This window comes from Pelophylax lessonae (genome assembly GCF_965119305.1).
Source record: "Pelophylax lessonae genome assembly, chromosome: 6".
Classification (NCBI taxonomy): Eukaryota; Metazoa; Chordata; class Amphibia; order Anura; family Ranidae; genus Pelophylax; species Pelophylax lessonae.
Genome location: NC_138773.1, coordinates 285,265,449 through 285,286,294, shown reverse-complemented (window position 1 = coordinate 285,286,294; position 20,846 = coordinate 285,265,449). Strand labels below are relative to the sequence as shown.

Genomic DNA, 20,846 nt, shown 5'->3' with positions numbered 1-20,846 from the left:
CATGTAGTTCAGGTGGGGAGAGGCCTGTGAGGGGGTCACGGGGGCTAAATAGGAGATTGACTGAACACAGACATGGAAGTCTACGGCCTCAACTCAATCCACCGCTTACAAGAAGCTTTGTGACAGACTAACACATGTCCAGAATCCGCCGCACAACGCCCAGGGAGACTTGCAGGAGTGTGAAGTAAAATTATATCCTTTCAAAGTTTTTTTTTTTTCCCCTCCCCCCCCCCCTTTTAATTGAAACAATAGAGACCTTTCTGTTCGACTCAACGAACAAAGATTACCCCAGCAACGGACCCCCTGCCCAGCAGGTCACCTATATTTGCGACAGTATGTTCCTTTTCCCACGCTAACCCCGGGGCTCATTTGCATAAGATCTCTGTTGTGACAATTAGTTTCAGGTGAGGTGATTTGTATGAAGTCGGTGCGCAGCGATGCACTAGTTAGGGGGCTCCCCGCTCCTGCCTCTAATTGCGACTGACTGGCACCATTCACAATCACAATCTTGATTCAGCAGATTGTCCTGCCCGTCATCGCTAGAGGTGACCTCATAATAAACACAAGTCTATCCTGTACGCCAGACAATGGACAGTAGCGCATAGAAAAGGAGAAAAAAAAAATCAGTTGACAAATAGTGGAGATCGCCCAGCAGCTGTAACAGAACAATAAAAGAAGTATTCCTGTTTGCTGTACTCTTCTCAGTTGGAGAGAAAGAGAATGAGAGAGAGAAAGAGAGTAAAATACTGTATATATACTATAAGTATATAAGTGGATCCATTTATAGCAGAAGGAAGGATGGAGATGGATGGGTAAGCCATACAAATAAATAGTAATATCTCTACAAAAATGTAAATTACAAAGAAACTGGACAGAGAATTAGAAATAATCCAAGAAAAATATGATAGATAGATAGATAGATAGACAGACAGACAGATAGATAGATAGATAGATAGATAGATAGATAGATAGATAGATAGATAGATAGATAGATAGATAGATAGATAGATAGATAGATAGATAGATAGATAGATAGATAGATAGATAGATAGATAGATAGATAGATAGATAGATAGATAGATAGATAGATAGATAGAGAAATAGATAAAAATAAAAAAGTCCAACCTGCAGCACCTTGTAGATTTATTAAGAGAGTTACAAACTCATCAGATTACAACAGTTTCGGATCTGTCAGGATCCTTCATCAGGTTGAACAAGCTTGGTATACCTGATGAAGGATCCTGACAACTGAAACTGTTGTAATCTAATGAGTTTGTAACTCTCTTAATAAATCTACAAGGTGCTGCAAATTAGACTTTTTTATTTGTATATATATATATCTATGTCTAAATATATATATATATATATATATATATATATATATATATATATATATATACCCGTATTTATCGGCGTATAACACGCACTTTTTCCTCCTAAAAATGGAGGAAAAAGCAGCAGTGCGTGTTATATGCCGATATGAAAAAAAAAAAAGTCCAGGAAGCAGCGCTGAGAGCAGAAGGGGGCGGGCCGGCCGAGGAGAAGGAAGGACGAGCTGTCATAAGAGCAGAAGGGGGCGGGCCGGCCGAGGAGAAGGAAGGACGAGCGAGCGCAGTCATCGGAAGTCCCGCCTATGACAGACGTCACACGTCTCGTCACACCAGTGCAGTCAGTTCCAGTGCGTTCCAGTTCCAGGAAAAAAAAATAGAACATACTGTATTTTTTTTGCACTGGACTGTACTGGAACCCAGTAAAATGCATAAAAAATGCATCAGAACGCACCTAAACACACCAAAAATGCACTGAACACACATGTCCTTATTTAGGGACAGTTCACACCACAAAAATATACTCCAGATATGTTCCAAATGAGTTTTTGCTTACAGTTCATGCCACACGCAGTTAGGGTGTGTTTTTGATACGTTTTGCTATGTTCCAGTACAGTTCTTTGCAGAAAAAATGCAGTATGTTCTACTTTTTTTTTCTGCACTGGAAACTGACTGGAGCTGACTATAGGTCACTGGTGTGAACTAGAGCCATTGGAATACATGGAAAACACAGTACATGCCTTTCATGTAAAAATAAAATGCACTGGACTGTATCTGGTGTGAACTAGGTTAAAGCGTAACTCCACTTTTGTTGAGAAAAAAACATTCCCCTCTGGGTGATCTCTGTACATTACAAGGATTATAACAATCTTTGTTGCAGATTCCTACCTTTTGTTATTCAGAAGAAATCATTATTTGTTCCTCTGTGCTGAGTGGGTCAAATGGGAGTGGTTTCATAATTATCTATCACCTGTGGCAGCTGCAGAGCACTAATGAAGAAAGGGCCTGCATCCCTTTAGACGTGTTCCTATTGGGAGTATCTCACCAAAAATGACATTTTTGTTGCAGGGGATGCCAGAAATCTGACTTGTATCTTAGGCAGACTTCTGGGAAAATTGGTGAGCCAATCACACAAGCAGGAAATGATGTTTCTGGGGTGTGGTCAGTATACATTCTGTGTACAGAACAGCTCCAGGTGGCCATATTGCATTGCATTTTCAGATAATGACAACAGCTGCAGATTGAAAAGGAAAGGTCATTTTTAATAACATTTAATTACGATATGATTTGAGTCACAATTGTATATGCTGTATTGTTTTTTCTTTGATATTTTTTTCACCACGAAAAAAGAGGTGGGAAAAATGCACTGGACGCATCAAAAACGCACTGCAACGCATCAAAAATGCGTCAAAAACGCACATGCAGAAAAGCATCCGAACGCACCTGGAGTGTGTTTTTTATGGTGTGAACTGGCCCTGTCTCATATTGGAGGTACCTATCTTTTTTTTTTGGTGTGGCCATTGTTTTAAAGCACGCCATGAGAACTCGCTAGTTGCGTAAAAACTCATTGGCTGGATAGGAGTTAAGCCTTCACTCAGTCTCGGTGAACAAGGATTACTGGCTTCCACAATTCTTCTCAGGTGTATACAATTGCTTCCTTTGAAATTAATCTTTCAAAGAACAGACAAGTACCCGCCAACGGAGGAAAGTAACAAGTCTTTGTACAATGCAAATGAATCAAGTATTAGGAAATATCCAGTAAAGACAGTGAAATAATCTGTAAAGAGATATATCCCTGAGCCGCTTTGCTTTAGTAAATGAAACTACTTTGCCTTTTGAAATATGTAATTATATTTAGAAGGGAAGAGGGGTATTTAATCTTGAGTGAAGTGCTCCAGGCCGCCTTGGTGAAGTTCCCTGTTACGTAAAAACCACTTTAGACATAATGGAGGATTATAAACTGACTATGTGGACAATTGGGGTCAGGTTTGATAGAAATCAAGGTGATCTTCAATTAAGAAGCTGCGAGTCCCATTGCTCGGATTTTTTTCCAGCAGAAAAGTGAGACAACACAATATATTGCATTTTGGATTTAACCTGGATTTAGCTTTTGGCATTCTTAGGTTAAATAAATAGAAGCAAACTTCATTGGGTTCTATTCAATACTTTATGCTGTATAATTTCTCCCAGTTTGTGAAGAACCATAAGAAGAAGAAAAAATACAAAAACAATATACTTTTAACCCAGGGGTCTCCAAACGTTCTAATCAAAGGGCCAGTGTACTGTCCTATAGATGTTAGGAGGCCAAACTGTGGCCAGTAGGATTAGAAAATGGTATCAGTGGAAAGATTAGTGCCCCATTTAAGGTGTCAGTGAGAAGAATAGTGTCCAATCTTTGGAGTCAGTAGAAGATTAGTGTCTCATCATTGGTGTCAGCGGGAGGAATAGTTCCTCATTATTGGTGTCAATGGGAGGAATAGTGCCCCATTGTTGGTGTCAGTTGGAGGAATAGTTCCTCATTATTGGTGTCAGCGGGAGGAATGGTTCCTCATTATTGGTATCAGTGGGAGGACTAGTGCCCCATCGTTGGTGTCAGTTTGAGGTATAGTTTGTCATCATTGGTGTCAGTGGGAGGAATAGTGCCCCATTGTTTGTGTCAGTTGGAGGTATAGTTTGTCATCATTGGTGTCAGTGGGAGGAATATTACCAAATCTTTGGTGTCAGTGGAAGGAATAGTACCTCCTCGTTGGTGTCAGTGGGAAGCATATCGCCTCATATCAGTGGGAGAAATAGTGTCCCAAATGCCAAATAAAGGCAAGCAAAGTGCCACGGGCCACAGTCCAGTGATCACTGCTCTAGCCATATAAAATTAAGATATCTATACACTAATGAGGGAATGCAAAATCTGGTGAAGCTGTGCAAAGTAGCCAATCAGCGTCTAACTTTAGTGAGTTCAATTAGGCTTTGACAAAAAAAAAACTGAGAGCTGCACCAGATTTTGCACTCTCAAATTTTAGTAAACCAACCCCATATTGTATACTAGACCAGTGTTTCTGCACCTTTTTTTCAGTCAAAATCCATGGACAATCTCGAGGAACCCTTTAAAAATTATGGACGGTCTCCGGGCACCACATTCTAAAATGTAAAATTCTAATAGTTTTACATAATGCAACAACATTCATAAGTCTAAGTAGGACACCCAACTTTAGAGGTGATTTATTCTTCCAAAGACAATATACTTTTGCAAACTTGTACTGACTAGTATTCCAATGTTTCTCTTCTTCTCTTTTCGGAAAGCTTTCCAGAAATAAATAAAACAAATCTCAAAACCAAAGCCGACTCAAGCAGCACCCAGCAATGCTGCAACTTCAAATCATGGGCATAGTGCAGCTCAGCACATTATACAATGGACATGACTGAGCCCTTAATATAATAATCGAGACATAGAGAACGCTAGAGAAACTTTAGTATAATAATTTGGCCACAGTGGGCATCGACAGTGCTATGTAATTAAGGCACAGTGAGCGATGTACAAAGTTGCAATGACAAAATTGCTTAACTGTATACTATAATTTACACGTTAGGATGCTGTTCAACCTGAATCTGCAAATCCAGCCTAAAACTTCCAGTAGATGAACAGATTTCTCATACAGAACAAGACCTGTCCCCGCCATCAGGACCAGTAGCAACATTTATCTCCCACACAGTTGACCTTCCTGGGCAGCTTACATAAAGTACAGGAAGTGTATCCTTTTCTTTGGAGAAAAGGGAGCAACCATTTAGAGGTCTGGGAGATGTTCAAACATATTAGGAGATCCCTGGTTATAATAGTAAATAGCTCCATTTGCTCAGTAGTGAACCCCGGCATGGACACTGCTTGTGCTTTTTGCATTGCTCACGTCAATACTGGGGTGCATAGGGTTGCTGTAAAGTCTACAATAATGAAGAAATAGGATAATAACCAATTATAAATTATAAGTAAAAATCCACATTTACTTATATGGATAATACAAATGTATATGAATATTTTTAATTAACAAAAAAAAAAAAAAAACATCTATATATACATATATATATATATATATATATATATATATATATATATATATATATATATATATATATATATATATATATATATATATATATATTTATATATATACTGACAAAAAATCCCTCTAACTGCAGATTTAAAGCTAAGCAAAGACTGGTATACGTTGAATAAAATTATTAAAATCCCACTGACATGTGGGGTTTGATATATACATATATATATATACAGTATATATATATATATACACATATATACATATATATATATATATATATATATATATATATATATAATTTTTTTTAATTAAATATATTCATATACATTTGTATTATCCATATAAGTAAATGTAGATTTTATATATATATATATATATATATATATATATATATATATTTATATATATACTGACAAAAAAATCCCTCTAACTGCAGATTTAAAGCTAAGCAAAGACTGGTATACGTTGAATAAAATTATTAAAATCCCACTGACATGTGGGGTTTGATATATACACACACATATATATATATATATATATATATATATATATATATATATATATATATACATATATATATATATATTTTTAATTAAATATATTCATATACATTTGTATTATCCATATAACTAAATGTAGATTTTTTTTACACATTTTATATATATATATATATATATATATATATGAAGGAAGAATTAGCGTTTTGTCAACTTTCCTCAAAGAGCGACAGTAAGGCATTAATCTAACAGTCCTGACTCCTGGGCGGAGAAGAACGAAGCGCTAGCGTTCTAATAATCTTGCCAAACTACTAGGTAATAAAATAAAACCATCTGATAATAAGACCTCTCGGCTGCCAGCTTTTAGATTTGTGTTATTAAATAATATGGACTTTTTTTTCATGTGAAATCAATAAGCATTCAATTAATGAATTAGTTTTTATCAGGAGCACGGAGCTGTGTCAAGTGCATTAAACGTAAGAAGAGAAACACTTTCTAAGCGTGAAGCGTACGCTCATACAGGTCAGCGGGATTTGAATAATTTTATTCAACGTATACCAGTCTTTGCTTAGCTTTAAATCTGCAGTTAGAGGGATTTTTTTTTTGTCAGTAGGTAATAAGGCAAAAAGCAAAGTAAAGTCAATCACAGCAACCAATCCCAAATAACCGCCACAGTTATGAGGATCCTCAGAACTGAAATTAAAAATTGCATTTTTCAAGCCTAATTGAACTTTCTGTTATATTTGGGTAAATATATTGCAGGAACATCAAAACAGTCTGCAAAGTCTTTACAGTCCATTTTCTTTGGAAAGCAGCCACAACCTGAGTAGAAAAGCCTATCCCCTGCTGAAGAGAAGGAACTTTGCTGCATGCATGTGGAAGCTGTGGTCTTTCTTCAGAGGTCGGACATGCCTTTGGCTGAGTCTGTGCTTAGTCATGTTCCCTGCTGATTGGAGACCTCTAGCTTTGACTCAGCAGGGGGCCATTGGACTACTGATGAGAGACCACCGCTGCCTCATGCAGAACAAGGGTCCTTCTCTACAGCATGCTGGCAAGGAACAAACTTTTCTACTCAGGCTGTGGCTGCTTTCTAAAGAAAATTAACTGTACAACTTCACATATTTTTATTTTGATGCAGCTGGAATTTATTTAGCAGTTTAGTAGGAATAAACATTGAGGCTGTTTGGTAAAGATGGATATTGTGCGCAATTATTGATTCACTGAAATTAAATTTTTGGATTTCTGGGATTACTTGCATGGCTTCATGTAGAATATGCCAATGGTATCTGTTGCTTGGGCTTTGCTTTGTTTTCATGCACTATTGTGGACTATCCATTTGTAAATTAATTTAATCCAAAAGAGGGAACTCAAAGAAGGAGACTTTCCCGAAGTCTAATAATTCCCAAAAGATGGGGAAGGTATAGTAGTCTGTATGTGCTCACTGATAAGACAGTTCTACTCTTAGGGTAGCCATACGCTGCCGATATTTTGGCAGATTTAGCAGACATTTGGACTTTCTTATCTACACCACCCAGCTTTGCAATCTTTCATCTGAAAATCGAAGGATCTGTGCAGAAAATTCTCGGATGAACTGTGACTGCAGCCAATTAGATGTAGTCACTGTTTGAGTATTCAGTCAGCCACGAGTGAGGTTGTCTGAACACAACAGCTAGTAGGGGATATTTCTCCATCCATGCAGTATAGTGGGGCTGAACAAGAGTCAGCTTGTTCTGTGTTAGAGGCCAGACACAAGACCCCCCCCCCCCACACACATACATCTTAATGGTTGTTAGGGCTTTTATTGGGGCTCAGCATATATAAAATGTTCCATCCAAAGGCAAGTTGTCAATTTTATGTGAAAACCCTTTTTGGTTAATTAACATTAGTAGCTTTCAAATTTGGTGGAAACCTTGTATAGATCAATATGACACTAGTTTTCCGTTTGTGTGCTCCTTACATTATTACAATCTCCTTCTCTCCCATTTGTTCCCTATAAATACGATCATGAAAAGGTGAACAAACAACTTCAAAATCTGGCTACAAACATCCAGATCTCTTCATGTATTTTTGAAACATGTTAAAATGTATTGGGTTTGCACACCTTTGAGATTATCAAGTCTAAAAAGTCTTAAAATCTGGAAATTTTCTCCGATCCACCTATCACACAACATAAGAACAACCACCACTATGCATTAGCAAAGCCCAAACTCACAGGCAATAGTGTTACAAGTGGGCCACCTGACTGTCGTAAGTGAGCTGCAGAAATAAAGTTGCCAGATTTTGAAGGTTTCCATCGTACAACCAGTTCAGAGTGTTCAAAGATGGAACACAACAATCTATACAACAAAGTGTACTACTGGAAATGAAAACGTACATTTTTTTTCTTAGAAACATATTTTAGCTGAAATGTCTGCAAAGCAAAAGTGACAAAAATGTGTCATTTATCAAATGATGTATTTCTAGGGGATAAAAGTGCCGCCCCGAGGAATCCAGCGCGCGTCTTTTTCTCCCGTTCAACAGATGGATCAGCAACAAGTTGCAGTCTAGAGTAGGCCCTCTGGCAGCACGACTGGGATAATTACAAATTATGGCACTTCTGGTGGGGAAAGGGAGAAATTTTTGTCACCCTTTTCATTTTTTGTTAAGTTGGCGTGTACATCACGCTGTGCGGGAATGCGCTGCAAGGGTTAAAAGTGATCCCCTACGGTTTTTGCATATGGAAATAATCTCCCATTAGACCGGAGCCGGAATCCTCGCTCGCGACAGAAAAAGAGCGCTCCTCGGAAGCAGACAATCAATGCACAGCGCGCTCTACATATATCACAGCGTTATTAATGTACATTCTGTTTTATATTGTAGTATTTCACGGGAAGCCTTGTTGGTTTTAATGAACACTCAAAAAAAAATGACTCAAGCCATTTTCAGCGTATTAAAATCAGTCAATTTGAGGCAAGTGAACTGAAAAGGTAATGAGGACCGTTAGGCGGCTCAAATAGCCTAGAAGACATTTGACTGTTTTCCCTTAAAATAAATGTTTGGGGACTCTTCCTTTTCTGGATTGGCATCTGATGGCAAAGGCAATATGTATAGGCAATCCTAAAGGGTATGTAAAGCCTAACAATTAACTTCTCTTTTTGCTCCCTTTTGGCATGTTAAGTAAACCATATATTGGTTTATTGGTTTGATAAGTGCAAAAAACAACCATCGATCCTGCCCAGATATTTCTGAAGACTCAAGGATCCCTCCCTTCTATGTTATGGACAGGGTAAGGTTTTTGGTGTCATGTCCTAGGCTTCATGTACACTACTGCTCCTAAACTTGAATTTAGGAGCTTTTGGCATTTTTTTGCCAAAGCTCCTAAACTCTACACTAAAATCTATGTGTCTATTGTCACAAAGGCTTTTAGGATCATTTAGGACCTGCTGCGTTTAGGGGAGGTTCAACCTCCCTCAATCTCCCTCTACTGAACGTGGAAGAAATCACATTCAGGATAGGAACGGTTTGACCACCAGCCATGGCGCGATTTTGCTGCGTTTTGCATTTTCCTGCGGCCAGCACTCATAATAGGCTATGTGTACATCAAGCCTTAGGGTTCAAATGCTACCTCTCTATAGATACAATATGATGAGAGAGCGTTGTCAGCTTAAAACTTCAGGTGTGGTACTGGCTAAATCTCCAGGTGAAAATAAAGGAAAAAAAGGCCTAAAAATGAAAACAAATACAACCACCGTATCTGAGGATCTGATACAACATTCTTGTTCTTGGCTTTCCATGTGTTTGTTGGTATGCGGATGAATGTATGCAGGTAAGGATACTGAGCTGATCATGGGATTCAACCACTTGCTGAATGGACCATTGACCGCATTTCTTGATTTCAGATCTGCCTATGTATTACCAGTCTTGGGGCCTATACACAATGGTCACCTGGCTGTTTATGTGTTGAGTTTGCACGTGGTATGTAGCCCTATTGATAACATTTCATACAAGCTTTAACATGTTAGTTTAATTTCAAAAGCCATTTTCAATATTTTTTATATGCAGCTTTCATTCAAATAATGTCTCTGTGTAGCGCAGCTGGAGGTTATCCTTTATCACCTGCCTGGAAAAACTGTTGTCACCGGGACAGTAAATGAGGTAAAATCTCTTTAACTGGACCCTTGGTAGCAGTAAAACAAGGGCTCTTTTCCTTTAACATTATATCCAAAACAACAAAAAATGGCTGAACATATACTTTAATCATCTCTAAAGTGATTGGAGGCAAGTGCACCCAATTGGTGAAGGAACACAAATGCAAAAAAAAGCTTGTAGATGCCAAAGGTTCCTCATTTGATGGGACAATTTATCTTGAGAAAACCTCTTTATTGGAGCCCTAGGTAGCAGTATAAATGAAACAGGGCCTCTTATTCTTTCCCATCCTATCCAAAACAACACAAAAATGTCTAGACATACATTTTAATCATCTATAAAATGATTCAAGGCAAGTGCACCCAAATGGTAAGGGAACACAAATGCAAAGCACGTGCATAGACAACAACTGTCCCTCATTTAGAAGGACTATTTCTTTTAAGAATCCCTCCTTGGTTCTTTCCTGCTCCATCATATTGGTCTGATGTATAAACATATTTTAATTAAGTGTACTATTTAACCACCAAAAGTATTATATAGTACACTAAACTGCCCATATATAGCCTCTAAACCAGGGGTCTCTAAACTTTCTAAACAAAGGGCCAGTTTACTGTCCTTCACACTTTAGGGGGGCAGGACTGTGGCTATCAGTAGTACAAAATTTCCCAGCATTAGTGGGAGTAAACAATTCCTCATCATTGGTGTCATTGAGAGGAATTGTGCCCCATCAATGGTGTCATTGGGAGGAATTTTGCCCCATCTTTGGTGTCATTGAGCCCCATTGTTGGTGTCACTAGGAGGAACTGTGCCCCATCTTTGAAGTAATTGGTAGGTATTGTGCCCCATCATTGGTGTTATGAGGAGGAATTGTGCCCCATCACTGGTGTCATTAGGAGGAATTGTGCCCCATCATTGGTGTCTTTTGGCCCCATTGCTGGTGTCGTTAGAAGGATTTGTGCCCCATCGTTGAAGTAATTGGTAGGAGTTATGCCCCATTGTTGGTGTCATTAGGAGGAATTGTGCCCCATCACTGGTGTCCTTGGGAGGAATTGTGCCCCATCATTGGTGTCTTTTGGCCCCATTGCTGGTGTCGTTAGGAGGATTTGTTCCCCATTGTTGATGTAATTGGTAGGAGTTGTGCCCCATTGTTGGTGTCATTAGGAGGAATTGTGCCCCATCACTGGTGTCCTTGGGAGGAATTGTTCCCCATCATTGGTGTCATTGGGCCACATTGTTGGTGTCATTGTGAGGAACTGTGCCCCATCATTGATGTAATTAGTAGGAATTGTGCTCCATCGTTGGTGTCATTGAGAGGAATTGTGCCCTTCATTGGTCTCAGAGAATGAAATAGTGCTCCAAGGGGCAGATAAAAGCAAGAAAAGGGCCACATCTGGCCCCAGGGCCGCAGCTTGGAGACCACTGCTCTAAATTATTGCATTTATTATTTTGAAAACCCAGTATAAAGGAAACATAGTGGGTTTAATCAGTCATTTTTGTTATTGCATATTAGTTCTTTGAGGTCCACTTAACTATGAGTATGGTAAGGTTATGCCTTTTGCCTACATGCTTTGTTCTAAAAAGGTTTTCTTTTTTCTCATCTCAGAAAGTTTGAAGGTATGCAAGCATCTAACAATCGCCGGTGTGGCTGTAACCTTTGTGCTTTAAATACTTTCGAGACATACAGATGTGCCTCTGCTGCTTTGAAAAAAAAAACTACATGCTGTCAATACATGCTGGTATGTAACTCCGCTACAGCAGGAGGCTCCAAGCTTTCCAGCGTCAACCCCACCACACGTGTATTAGTTTTGACTGTAGCAAATGCAGGGGAAAAAAATCTCTTTTATAGGCAGGAGCCCTAGATTGCTAACATATCATTGTACCAAGCAGTTTAAAGAAAGCCTAATACATGAGCTGCATATCTTCATCCTGGTCTGCTCTTGTTACTCTTAGGTGAAAACTTGAAAACTTTCACCAATTTCATTATGAACTCTTTCTTTTAGCAAATAAAAAGTCTGGACGGAAAGTGAAAATTCCCAACTCTACTTTATCTTTTCAGAAAGAGGAAAACGCGTATCAGCAGAATCCGCTCTCTCCCTTCATTTCATTTATAAATGACAAAAAGGACGCTATTATATATTATTAATTTCTGCTGTTCTTCGACTCCGCTCTGCAGCGCTGATCCGCGATGGGAGAGTGGTGTAATTATGTTCTGCTAGGGCACCCATCCGTTTCCTTTCAAAAAATGTATCAGATCCTTAATCACTCTGCCCTTCTGGGTGAGCAGGAGCGAGCATGGCGGAACACAAACAGGGTCCGTTAGTTTACACAGGAACACCTGCTTAGCGTGACAGCTGATGTCACTCAGCAAGAGCCACACAGCAAGCAAAAATATCAACAACAGCGGAGGAGAACTTAGCTTAAACACGGCAGTAAAACAGTCAGCACCGTCATTACAATTATAACTGGACGTTAATCCCGTCTTGTATGGAGCAACTGCACTCACGGGCAGTCGAGTAAGGGCAAAGTTTAACGTGGGATTTGTGAAAATCCATTATGATTATCAACATTTTTCTACAAGAGTTTTCTAAGTAAAAAAATAATAAAATAGAGGAGCAAGTATATGGTAGTCAAGCTCTGGGGGCATACCATTGCTAATTTAGGGAGTCCTGACACAAGTTTCCTAAGGCAGCGTCTCTTCTAAATGCAGCCCTGACCACACTGTCTAAGGGGAGGTTTAAACTTTTCTGTTATTGGTGTTTGTACTGGGAAACCCAGCACCCTGGTGGATGTGCCCAAAACGGCATTGTTCATTCCTGTGGTTTTCAGATTCTGCCCTTTCGCTAACCACTGGAGACTGTCTATAGTTCCCCTAAATCAGGAGGGATCACTTCAAAACAGGAATGTCTAAAGTTCCCACAACTTTTGCCAACCACTACATCTTCCTTAAACAGAGGTTCAACGACTTGGACGAGGCAGTAGAGCATTTAGAGTCGTGCTCCTCTTGTTTTTTTTGAATGAGTATACAGAAGAAGTCAAAGCATTTGCAAATTAAAAATGCAATAGGTACGTTTAGTAGTCTTATTTTAAAGACTGATTGTTAAACCGAAGACATTTTTAGGATGTAAGAAATCTTTTGGCAAGGTAAGAAAGAGTGTTTGAATAACTGTGTATGATGGGAAGAAACCGTGATTAAGGGGCTAATCAGATATAAAATCTTTTTCTAAAAGCAATATACCTATCTTTTATAGAGGCCATTCTCAACCAGGATGAAACCCAGGGATCCCAGGGTTCCTACAGAGGTTGCTAGTGGATCTTTGAGCTGTGGCTGATTGACCATCCATGTAATGAGGCCTACGTAGTTCCAGAGGCAGCACCATGTGGCATCTGTAAGGGGAGCATTTTTCCCACTGGCCACTAATGAATTTATTTTAGCAAGGGTTCCCTGAGACCTAAAAATGATTGCAAAGTTCATCTAAGGTAAAAAGGTTGAGCAAGACTGATTTAGAGGGTAAAGATTTTCTCTTTTCATTGTTAACTGGACACAAAAATTGCAAGATTTTAGCAAATGATCTTTGTGCAGGTATTCAACAGTTGCATGTTGTTGTTAATCTGCATACATTGTCCTAATATGATGAGAAAGCCATCAAAATTCTTCCAAAACACATTGATCTGGAAAACTGTTTGTCCAGCACATGCATACAGTCACTTAGTAACCCGAAAGACTTGGATATCTGTTCCAGTCTTTTACGGCTATGTATGTGTGCCGTATGATTGGTACTAGGCCATTGAATTTTCTTCTGGTTGAAAGAATATAATCAAGTTATTTGACACGCACACACACATATATATATATATACATAAATATATATATATATATATATATATATATATATATATATATATATATATATATATATATATGTGTGTGTGTTTGTATGTATATGAACATTTTGTATCAAAGATACGGCCTACAACTTTACTAGATGGTGTATACTTTCCTGCAGCTGGAAATTTCCATATTATTTCAATTACCAAATAACTTGATATATATATATATTTATATATATATATATTTATATATAGATATATATATAGATATATGTAGATATATAAATTAAATGTCGCGCCTTGTAGGTGGCTACGATAGGGTTTGTTCATATGCTTTGAATTACATCAGCTACTAACAAGCTTGATGAACATATCAGGAAACAACATGGCTACCAACATGCCCACAAGATCAACTGGTTTACTTTGGACATTAAAGTACCAACATCAAAACTTCTCCTTTTTATTTTTTTCAAATACACATTCAGAGAGAGGGGCGGATATGATAGAGCTTTTCTTGTTCTCTGATATGACGCCTTGAAGGGAAAAAAATATATTTACTTTCAGTTGCAGCCCACATTGGACAAAATGGCATTCCCGTTATTTGATGCCACCAATGGGTATATCAACAGAAAGAGATGAATGGATTCCTACCAGTAATGGAAATTAAAGGATTCGCCTAAATACGGGAAGCATGGGACAAAGTGTCATACCTTTACATCTGTCAAACATGGACGTAGTTCTAGCTTAATGAAAGGCAAGCATGATTACACGACATTGGTACATCACATTTCCAATCATATACTAATGCTGCTGATTTTTTTTTCTGTAAATTCTACCCTTTGCTTTTGGTAGTCACAGATGTACAAGCAATGTTCGATGAGAACAAAGACTGCACATTTTAACACAAATCTAAGCCTTTGTAATGAGCTATGCAATGCAGCTGTAAGTGCAGCTGCAATTTAAAAAAAAAATGTTCTTTTAATGTCCAGCTGGTCTCATGCTTTAATAAAATTGACATATTGATTCCTTTGAATTTACAGATGCCTATTTCATAAACTCTATCTCCAAAGCTTAGGCATCTTCAGAGCAGTCATTTTTTTCCTCCAAATGGATCAATTATGTGCCCACGTAATCCTTTTACCTGTGAAATCCATGCATACTTTTCCCATTTGCCTCCGTTCCCAGGCGGACAAACCAGCATTATGTACGCATAAACAAACAGCGCATTTCCCAGATGTTGGGGATTGTTTTCAAACTGGAAGGCTGTCTCTTGGGTCACTTTTTGAATCATAGATAGTGTTGCTCTTCCTTCATGTAACCTCTATATGTAAGTTAAACTGATAACCGCCAATGTTATGGATTCTCAGAAGAATCATGTATTGTGGAGGCCCCTCCCCCCTTCCAAGAATGACTAGCTTTCTCTGGCTTTCCATAAGTATCTAGCTATTAATCCCTAACCACAATCATAGATGTTGCAACCTGTTGTTCACCAATAAAACAAACTTTCTTCTTCTTAAGTAAACATCTCTGTTACTAATACACCACAGCCGATAAACAGCAAGAATGGATAGCTAAGACCTCACAAACATAAGGTCACAAGGAATTTTTGAAAGGTATCTTGCAGGTTGCGGAGTTTGGTGTGGACTGGTTTGAAAGCACTAGAGAAAATCAGAATAGAAGTGGAGGCCGAAGTGACCTAATTGATATTGCGTTGCATTTTACCCAACAATAAACAATGACAGCTGGGATGGGATTTCATCATACGGACACCTCCATTTTCTTTTCCTAAAGCTTTCACATTGTACATGAGGCCCGAAGTGTTTACCATTCCATTATCACAATCGAGTAATGTCCGTGAGCATTTTTTAAAATTTGCAATAACAGTTACATTTAGGCCCCGTTCACACTGGGGCGATCTGACTTCCTGGGGCGACCTCCGAGGTCGCGGTGCGAGCAGCGCGCCGCGACCTTGGAGCGGCCGGCACGGACTTCATAACATTGAAGTCTATGACGGTCGCTCCGGGTCGCCCCAAAGAAGCTCCGGACCCTTTTTCTAAGTCGGAGCGACTTGTGTCGCTCCTATTAGAACGGGTCCGCAGCTTCTCTATGGAAGGCGACCAACGGCGACCTGTGAGGCTACCAGGTCGCCTCACAGGTCGCCCCAGTGTGAACGGGGACTCACACAAGACAAGCTTTCCAGGGCCTATGCCTTCTTTTGGTCTTAAGAGAAGAAGGGTACAGACCCCTGAAAGCTTTTCCTGAAAATGTAACTGTTAGTGAAAAATAATTTAGTATCACAGACAGTACTTTGTATTGTTGCAAGTGCGCTAATATGGCTACATCACCTTAAAATAGCCTTTCTCAACCAGAGGAACCCTTAAAATACTCTTTCCAGTCTCAGGAAACCTCTGCTTAGAAAAACACTGTATCTACAACTCATCATACATCAGTGTGATAGTCAGTGGGAAGAATGCTCCCTACAATGTGGTCATTGGGAAGAATACCCCCCCCCCCCACAGAAGCTAAAAAGATCAATGGTGTCAGTGGGGACTTATCTAAAAGGTAGAAATTGCTCATTGCTCAAGGAACCCCTAGGAACCACTGGAGGAACTCTATGGTTCCATGGAACTCTGGTTGAAAAACCCTATCCTAAATATTCTATTATAGAACCCAGTATAGGATTATTTTAGGTTCTAAGTCACACAAGCCATAACTGAATTCTCCTAGAAGACAGTAGCTACAAAGCTCAAATCTTCACCTTCTTTACACTCTATCTAGCTTGTTGCTGTATAACTGGGTCCACAAGGGCCATGAACTTGCCAATATCTAAGGATTTCTCCAAGTGTTAATACTAAATTAGGATATTTATTTTCTAGCAAAACTGATGCTTGTTGCAGTTCCTTGCATGAATATCAAGGACAAATACAGATGACCTAGCTGTTGACCTTTGGGGTATCTGCCACCTGCAATACTGACCTCGTGAGATCTCTCACGGGCTCCCCACTTTGGTCAGCCAGTCTTCTAATGGCCTTTATGAAATTATTTTTACCAGACAAAGCTCTACAAGAAAACATATGGCAAAATGATAGAAAACGAAATAGCAATATGTACAACGTACAACAGATAACAAGTGATAGGTTGTGGCTTATATTGAATAAAAATAGTTAGCTTCATCACACGACCAACACCAAAATCTTTCTAGGGGTGGACTATGAAATGAATACGAGAAGAACTGCAGCAGAATACAAACAGTGTTAATAAACTCAACAACTCAGATGACTCAACTTGATTTTAAAAGTTAAGAGCTTGAAAAACTGTTTAGGTTCATATTAACAACATGACACAGTGATATAGTGATGTCAGACAATGATGTCACGCAAACATTCTCTAGACTGGTCATGAAGGTGGTGGAAAAATAACTCATGGAGAACAAGAATAAGTCATACATAATTTGTGCTAACCAAACAGATGTAAAATGGAACAAACACATGTAAACACATGGGAGCAAGAAAGCTGATTCGTAGATGATATCCACAGCCAACAAAATAATAAAAAAATAGCCATTTAAAAAGACAGGACCTTCAAAACACAAAAAGGCTAACCTATATTACAAGGAAAAAATGCATGAATATCATTAGATAAAAAATACAATAAGCTAAAGAAACAAATCAAAATGCATGTTCTCGAGACCCGATTTTAGTATTTGAAGACCTGCAGTGCAATTGGCTCCAATGGATTACTGTACTTTGTTTTTTACCTTTAGCATTGATTTACTTAACAATCCTATAGATCAGTGATGGCAAACCTTGGCACCCCAGATGTTTTGGAACTACATTTCCCATGGTGCTCCTGCACTCTGCAGTGTAGTTGAGCATAATGGGAAATGTAGTTCCCAAACATCTGGGGTGCCAAGGTTCGCCATCACTGCTATAGATATATCAAATCTGTCTAGTAGAAGATCAGACATTATAGTGGACAAAAATTAACTAATGAACGGCTTCTGTTGCAACACTGACCATTTTCCTATATGGCTCTTTAAAAAAATGCGACCTCAACTACAAGTAGGCCTCATTTACCAATCTCTCTGTAAGAAATGTCTGGATTATCTATGTCTATTTGGTCACCTATGCTGAAGGTATGGAATGGTAAATCTGTATGGCCGTTACTGGCAACACACACATATTAATGAATGAGGCCTGGTCAATATTGTTTAATACAAAGTTAAGTAATTATGTTCAAAGTACAGTATCCTATAGCAATCATTTAACCATACGAATACAGCAACCTCATTTTTGATTGGTCACTATAGATTACTGGGCTTTGCCCTTGGTCAGTGCACTCTCAACTGTTTTTTTAATGTCTGATAAGTCATAGTAAACCACCCGCCAGCTGACTGTACGATTTAAGATTCTAGTTAGTCAGATACAGGCCAAAAAAGAAAAATCCAGAACCTTGGAAATTATTTTCAAATTACCTCAATATTTTGCAAACATTTTCACCTGCATGCTGGGAACACCGAGGAGGGGCAGGGTGGCAGTTGTGCATTTATTTCTACATCCTCTGCTGAATTCATTTATAAATTACCTCATCACTGACTGAAATTAACACTGATTCTTACAGGCAATTTCTCAATTTCCAATGCTAATTACATTTTTTTTACTTTTAAATTCTGTACCACCTGTTTTGGGCAAGACATCTTAGGCAGCGAGACCACATTTAATCACAATTTTAATTAACCGCCCCGTAGATGTGGAAAAGAAGCAATTATAATGTAGATGAATGATGATTTTTTTTCCATGGAATTGTTTTGTTTCCCCGTGTGTTGATTGTTGAACAGCACACAAATACAGTAACTGTGCTTTTTTTTTTTTATTATTGTAATTTCATAATTGTTAAAAAAAAAAAAAGATTAGGTATAAATGAGATCATCTGTTTACAAATTGATTGATTTTGTAAACTTCCAGGGTGCATGTATCTCACAATGAACTGCCTGATCTGAAAAATGGCTCAGGACTCAGCCTACATCAATTTTAATCTTTGAGTTCATGTCAGCCCCTTTTTGCGGTATTTGGGAAATAGTAAGAGATTTCAACAACGACCTTAAAAATACTTTTTTTTTTAAAAAATGACAAAAATAGTTAAAATGTTTCAAAATTAGCGAATGTAAATTGATAGAGCTTAGATTTCAGGAGTCGTGAATATCTTGAAGTTATACTTTGGTCATGTTGCGCAGTGAACAAGGTAACTATATTGTTTTACTTTTTTAGTTATTTAGGTGTCTTCCCACCCTCTCTATTTTAACCCCTACCATTTTTTAATCTTTTTTTTTTCTTTATTATGGTTGTAAATAAACTTAGAATTATTTGGGATTGTGACGTACTTACAAAACTTTAACAAAAGATATATTAAACAAAAATGGTTCTCATTACTTTGATTTGCGTGCAAAATCGAGAAATGATATCTGAAATATGAGCTAAAATTCTGTAGAGAAGACTGAAAACCGAAGGAATTATTACCAACATATGGGGCCCATGCACTTGAATGCTCTGCTATGGGCCTACCCTGCCTGTGAGTTATTGCATGTAATGATCTCACAGCTTGCATGTAAGTTCCATAGAGAAACATCATCACTACTAGCAGACTTAAATAGTCTTCTTGCCTTGAAATTAAGAAAGAAAAAAAAAAAAACACTGCTTCTTTCGGAATGATGTGTAAAAAGAAAAAAAAAAAAATCAGTGCTTATTTATAGATTGGAAGACAGATACTGACAAGATAAAACAATTAATGCTTCCTCAGGGACGTCAATCTCATAGCTCTAATTACAAAAAGATTTATAACAGTTATGATAACCAACGCAAACATTTAAAAGGAATTGTCATAACAGGAGGCGACTGTGCATAAAAAAAAAAAAAAATTAAAACAAGGGTACACTGGGAAAAGGACCTACTATTCTGTGAGTCTGTCCTCTTACAAATATGTGGCAGTCGTTCTGGGAGAAGGGGTAGGTCCTGCACATCTGTGTCAATGTCTAATGTAAGTCCTCCTTTTTTCAAGCAAGGGAAAAAAACAAGAGGTGATTTAAACAGATGAAATGGCATGCTATTCAAACAGACACATGCACACACAGAACTATCAACTAGTTAATTCTCACTGTACTGAATAGAACTTTAATTGAAGGCATCATGACTTGTGACAGATACAGGCAACTGACATTGTACAAGGCACTCAATGCTGCTCATACAATGATTTTTTTTTTTAACTCATGATGAGCAAAGTTTTGAAAAATGAATGGTGCTGATAATATTTTTATGATGACCCATTCCAACATGGCGTTAATCGTTAGAATGAGTAAAAGAAACTTCCCAGTGCTCTGGAAAATTTATACCAGTAGGAACTTAATCTGTTCTAAAGGTAATGATTGGCTTAGCTTCTCAAACAATTCCCTTGAACAGACATTATCGGTTAAAAAATAATAAAAAAAATTGCAAAAAGGTTTGGCATCGATGCCTAAGGTATCATTTGATCCTTTAGGCAGATCAGATTGTCTTGTGCTGGATTACAATTTGAAATGTGTAGCAAGAGGCTGTTTTATGCATACAATTTCAAAAGCATTTCATATATATATATACATATATATATATATATATATACATACATATATATATATATATATATATATATATATATTTAAAGATAATATTAAAGATAATATTCAGCCAGATACTCTTACACCATTCGACAAAAAAAAAAATAAAAATATATATATATTTATATATTTTTTTTTCACAACAATTTTCTAAAGAACCTTTATCTTTTTCAACTAGCACAGTACAAAATGTTCCGTTCTGAGCAAGGTTCCAATGTCAGTTCCTGTCTTGTAACATTGGCCAGATCTACACTGCTTAAATAAGACATTTGCAATATCTCCTATACATCATGGCCATTAGAAACATCATTACTATTTGATCACATGCAGAATGCAACTTAAGTGAAAGATTTCAGAAGTCTGCAGGGAGGGG

The 20,846-nt window shown here is 38.0% G+C and overlaps 1 protein-coding gene across 3 annotated transcripts in view; it reads right to left on the bottom strand.

Moving 5' to 3' along the window:
* The window catches only part of ZEB2 (zinc finger E-box binding homeobox 2), a 193,073-nt gene that overhangs the window by 146,648 nt on the left and 25,579 nt on the right, over positions 1-20,846 (bottom strand). For 2 of the 3 annotated variants that reach the window (XM_082262159.1, XM_082262158.1), the window contains one exon: positions 19,775-19,870. The exons of the other annotated variant lie outside the window; for it this stretch is intronic. In XM_082262159.1, coding sequence (XP_082118285.1) covers positions 19,775-19,870 — 96 coding nt within the window. The remainder of the gene's footprint in view (positions 1-19,774; positions 19,871-20,846) is intronic. 3 annotated transcript variants of the gene reach the window in all.